The 5,547-nt window shown below is 43.3% G+C and overlaps 2 protein-coding genes across 2 annotated transcripts; both read left to right on the top strand.

The window, feature by feature from the left end:
• The first annotated feature begins 1,141 nt into the window (after positions 1 to 1,141).
• Positions 1,142 to 1,930, top strand: LOC107902137 (spindle pole body component 110-like). Its single transcript, XM_016828362.2, has one exon. The coding sequence runs from the start codon at positions 1,142 to 1,144 to the stop codon at positions 1,928 to 1,930; it is 789 nt and encodes a 262-aa protein (XP_016683851.2).
• Positions 1,931 to 3,161: 1,231 nt separating this feature from the next.
• On the top strand, positions 3,162 to 4,614 carry LOC107902135 (uncharacterized). The gene is made up of 2 exons (XM_016828360.1): positions 3,162 to 3,564; positions 3,623 to 4,614. The coding sequence occupies exons 1-2, from the start codon at positions 3,162 to 3,164 to the stop codon at positions 4,612 to 4,614; spliced, it is 1,395 nt and encodes a 464-aa protein (XP_016683849.1).
• Positions 4,615 to 5,547: the final 933 nt, after the last annotated feature.

Raw genomic sequence — 5,547 nt, 5'->3', positions numbered from 1 at the left:
TGAAAGAATTATGGAGTCGCTGGGATGAGGAGATGACGTAGCTACTCTACTGTAATTATGGTGATCTTCCTTATCTCCTCGATGTTAAGGTAGATAAGTATTTGTTTCGTGCCATGGCTCAATTTTGGAATTTCGCCTACAGTTGTTTTTCTTTCGGAAAGGTGGATGTAGTATCTATTGTCAAGGAATATACAGCCTTGCTTCGTTGTCTGAGGTTTCAAGTTGATAAGATTTATTCTAGAGCTGTCAATACCCCAACCTTTGTAAAGAGGTTGATGAACATTACTGGGATGAGTGAGCAGTGGGTTGCAGCTCGAGTCCAGTAGAAAGGCAATGGAAAGTGCATCCCTTGGGAAAATTTGAGAGATCTGATCTTGACACACCCTGATATGAAGAAAAGAGTTGATGTCTTCGCCTTGAGCGTCTATGGTTTGGTTATTTTCCCTAAGGCTTTAAGGTATGTAGATGAAGCAGTCGCCGATCTATTTGACCGATTTGGTAAAGGAGTCACTCCTGTTCCTGCAATCTTGGCTGAGGCTTTCAGATCTTTGAGTGCATGTCGGAGGGCAGGTGAAGGTAGATTTATTGGGTGTGCACAACTCTTGTTAGTATGGTTTCATAGCCACTTTTGGAGGGTAGAAAAGGCCTCTTACCGACCTTTTCTCGGAGATTACTCACCTTTGAAGGAGATAGTAACCATATCGAGAAGAGATGACATAACAGAGGAAAATGGATGGCGATACTTCAGAATCTCCAAGAGGAGGATATCGAATGGAAGGCCCCTTGGATGGTTTCCGATGAGATTCTTTACCAATGTGGAAGTTATGATTGGGTCCCTTTGTTGGGGATTTGGGGAGCCGTTAGATACCCCCCTTTGCTTGTATTGAGGCAATATAGATCGAGATAATTTATACCGATGACGCATGGACTAGCTCAGAGTGGGTTCTCGTATGGGGAGAAAGACTCCAAGAAAAAGAGCCGCGAGATTTATAATGCTTGGAATCAAACCTGCCGGATAAAGGGAGTTACTGTGAATCCAATGGCGACTCTTGAATATAATGAATGATGGGGTAGAAGGGTTAACGACAATATCCCGAGGCCAAATTTAGAAGAAGCTCGACCGATAGAGGAATATTTGCGAATGGTCCCCTCCGAATTGGAAATCATAAAGCAAGACTTCGAAAAGAAAACCTCGGAGTTAAAAAGGAAAATAGATCAGTTGGAGGAGGAAAAAGTGTACTTAAAGCTGGATGTTGATGTTCAAAAATCCGAGGCTGAGAATTTAAAGAAGAGAAAGAGAGAGGTTGAGGTGGACCTAGATAGTCTGAAGACTGATTACAAGCAGCTATATAAGTCAATGAGAAATGCTGGCTTGGGTAAAACGTCTGAACAGTGGAGGCAAGAAATCCAAGAGGAAAAGGCTAAGGCTGATTGGTCGGAGAAAAAGTTTCATGATGCTCAAGCTCGAGAAGTCACTTGTAAAAAGAGTTTGGATGATAGCCAGAATGAAAAACAGATGTTAAGAGCTCGGGTGGCAAAGTTAGAAATGGCACTACAGCAATATTGGAGTCGTAACTCAGTGATTGAATTAAGGGCTAGCCCAAGTAAGATCGAGAATTTGAAGGGGAAAGTAGAAGAACTTGAGACTGCACTTCAGAATTGTGAGAATCAGATTGAATTATTCGAAGCAAATAATGAGCAACTAGGGGAGCAACTTCACCGATCTCAGGATCAGGTCCGAGATAGGGATTACCTCATGGGCGAAGCTATAACTCAGATACGAGAGGTGGTTGATCATTTGCAGACTTTGGTGGTCCAAGCAGATGTGCTAGGAGTTAAATATGAGTTAGAGTCAGATCGGGGGCGAGAGTTAGCCTGCCTTCTTAGGAAAGTAAAAGCTTTGGGTGTTAGGGCAAGACCATATATGTAATTCATTTTATCTAAAAGATTTTGTTTTTCAATGAAGTTTTCTAAATGGAATTGAATTTGAATCGATGTCTCCTTTTTGCATTCATGTCATGCATTTGCATTACATAGCATCATAAACATTAAGTTGCACAAAAGAACCCTATTAATTAGTGATAATTTATCTAGTTACCCTGGAACATCGTTATTGTACACGGAGGAAAACAAGGGATATGGATCAGAGGTTAGAGAAATTAGAACAAATGCAAAAGGAGATGCAGGAGCAAATGCAAGCTCAGATGCAAGAACAGCTGGCTAGGATCCAACAGGAGATGAGGGATCAAATGCTGGAGTCCCAGAAAAACATGCTGGAGTCACAGAACAACATGATGAGCCAGTTGACACAGCTGCTGAAGGGAGGGTCTGACAAAGGAAAGGGCCCTATGGGTGATACTGGGAATGAAAACGATGACTCTACTTGTCCTACAAGCTTTGCCCCAGTAAACATTCAAACACAACCACCAAGGGTGTCTGTTAATGTTAAACCTCTTTATCAAGCCGACACTTCGGCACCGGTAAACTTCCCAACGGGCTCGTGCTCTAACCCTGGAGACAATATGGCAAATCCTACGATCCCTGATTTCGATGAGGTTAAAGAGGAAAAAGTAAGGGCGGAGCTCCTAAAGTAGCTCGAGGATCGGTGCAAATGGATAGATGAGAAGTTCAAGGAGCTAGAAAGTGCTGATCATTATTGCGGAGTTGACGCAAAAGAACTCAGTTTGGTCTCGGACTTAGTACTTCCTTCGAAGTTCAAAATGCCAGAATTTGAAAGATATAATGAAACCAGCTGCCCTGAGGCTCACATTACAATGTTCTGTCAGAGAATGATGGGATATGTCAACAATGACCAATTGTTGATTCACTGTTTTCAGGATAGTTTGACTGGGGCCGCAACCAAATGGTACAATTAGTTGAGTCGTGCTCAGGTCAAATCATAGAAGGATTTGGCGCAAGCCTTCATGAAACAGTATGGCCATGTGACCGATATAGCGCCTGGTAGGATTACATTACAGAACATGGAGAAAAGGTCAGGTGAAAGCTTCAGGAAATATGCTCAGAGGTGGAGGGAAGTCACTACGCAAGTCTAACCACTACTGTTGGAAAAAGAAACGACTATACTGTTTATTAATACCTTGAAGGCACCTTTCATTAATCATATGTTGGGGAGCACGACTAAGAGTTTCGTAGACATAGTGATGTCTGATGAAATGATAGAAAATGCAATAAGGTACGGGAAGATAGAAACGGGGGAAAGCACGAGAAGGTCAGCCCCAAAGAACAAGGAAAGCGAGGTAAGCAATGTGAGCTCAGGCTATTCAAAACCTGTCACCATTAATCAATCGAGAATGGAAGTCACAGGCCAACAAGCTTCACCAAGGCAAGGGCCCAGCACCAAGAGAGATACAGAGAGGATACAGTTCACCCCTATCCCAGTGACATATAAGGAGCTGTACAAAAGCTTGTTCGATGCCGATGTTGTAGCACCATCCTATCTAAAACCATTGCAGCCCCTATACCCCAAATTGTATAACGCAAATGCTAAGTGTGAATACCATGCGGGGGCTGTGGGGCATTCAATAGAAAGCTCTCGTTTAAGAAGTTAGTCGAGAAGCTCATCAGCATGAGTGTGTGAAGTTCGATGACACACTTGTGGTAGGTAACACATTACCCAACCATGCTGATGGTGGGGTAAATGCAATAATCGAGAATGTGGGGAGGAGAGTTAAGTTGAACGCGGATGAAGTAAAAACTTCGTTCAGGGAAGTTTGGAAGAAAATGCTGGAAATGGGGTTGATCACGCAGAGTTCAAGGAAAAACTCCCGAGAAGTGAAGGACTATTGCGAATTTCATGGTGAGAAGGGCCATGAAATCCAGAGTTGCAAGAAATTCAGAGCCTTAGTCCAGGGCTTAATGGACAATAAAGAGTTAGAGTTCTTTGAGCTTACCAGAGAAGAGGACGTATGTGCTGCTGAGGAGAAGTCGATAGAGAAGGTTTGTGAGGCTAGTCACCTAGTGGTCATCATTTCACAGCCAAAAATCAGTGAAGCTAAAGCAAGGGTGGCACCAAGAATCGTTATCCAAAAGCCCAGGGCTTTCCATTTCAAGGATAGCAAAAGGGTGCCTTGGAATTATAGCGGTAGTGTGATAGTTCCAGAAAAGGAGAGTTCGGTCCGTACACTAAGCATGGAAGCCGAACCTGTAAAGAAGAAGTCCTTTGTGATCAGACAACGAGAAAAAATAACAGAACCACTGGTTAATGAACCAGTAATGGAGAACGAAGCCCAAGAATTTTTGAAGTTCCTGAGACACAGCGAGTATAGTGCTGTGGAACAATTACACAAGCAGCCGGCTTGCATATCAATATTGACTTTGCTTTTGAGCTCGAAGACGCGCCGTGAGGCACTGATGAAGGTGTTGAACGAAACTTATGTCGCTGATGATATTTCGGTAAACAAACTAGACCGTCTTGTCAACAACATAAGCGCCGACAACTTCATTTCCTTTAGTGACGATGAAATACCACCGGGGGCCATGGGATCTACCAAAGCTTTGCACATTACTACTCGCTGCAAGGGGTATACGCTACCAGCGATGTTGATTGACAATGGTTCAACACTAAACGTCCTGCCTCTGTCCATATTAAACTGATTGCCTATAGATAGCTCTCATATGAAGACATGCCAAAATATAGTGAGAGCATTTGACGGCACTGAAAGGAAGGTAATGGGAAGGATAGAGATACCTCTTCTGATCGAGCCAAATACTTACGAGGTAGATTTCCTAGTAATGGACATTAAACCTTCCTATAATTGTTTATTGGGGAGGCCGTGGATTCATTCAGCAGGGGCAGTACCATCATTGTTGCATCAAAAATTAAAGTTGGTGACGGAGGGCCGGCTAATAACAATAAACGCTGAAGAGGACATTATCGTATCCGTTGCTAGTGATGCACCGTACATTGACAGTGATAGTGAAGGGGTTGAATGTTTGTTTCGGTCGTTAGAGTTCGTGAATGCAACCTTCATCACAGAAGGAGGCAGGATCCCAGTGCCTAGACTCCCTAAAGCTACGAGGATGAGTTTATAACTGACAGTAGGAAAAGGAGCGCTGCCCGGAAGGGGATTTGGGAAATATCTCCACGGACGAGTGGAAGTGCCGATTTTAGCAAGAAAGTGGGACCATTTTGGCTTGGGGTATAAGCCAAACGCACAACAGAGAAAGAAAGAGCTGGAGAGGAAGCAGGAAAATAGAAGAGCAAGATTAAGCAGGGCAGAGGTCAAATGGGAGCCAATGACCTTTCCCCATATATCTAGTACATTCGTGGCAGGAGGAGTTGTCCATCCTAAATTAAAATTCACAGATGAAGGAACGGCTGAGGGAATGATGAAGATTCTGAGCATCAATGCCATATTAGAAGAAGGATCGAGAGAAGCAAACCTAGTGGGCGTTCGCCCCTATGAGCCTGGAAGTGTTCTGAACAACTGGACTGTAGAGGAACTTCCTGTAGTTTTTAGAACCAATACAGAGTAATGTTCAAAACACGCTTATTGTTTTTTAGCCTAGGAACAATAAGAAATCTTC

The sequence above is a fragment of the Gossypium hirsutum genome, chromosome A04, assembly GCF_007990345.1.
Source record: "Gossypium hirsutum isolate 1008001.06 chromosome A04, Gossypium_hirsutum_v2.1, whole genome shotgun sequence".
NCBI lineage: Eukaryota > Viridiplantae > Streptophyta > Magnoliopsida > Malvales > Malvaceae > Gossypium > Gossypium hirsutum.
Note: the sequence above shows the minus strand (reverse complement) of the source record. Positions and strands in the feature narration are given on the sequence as shown.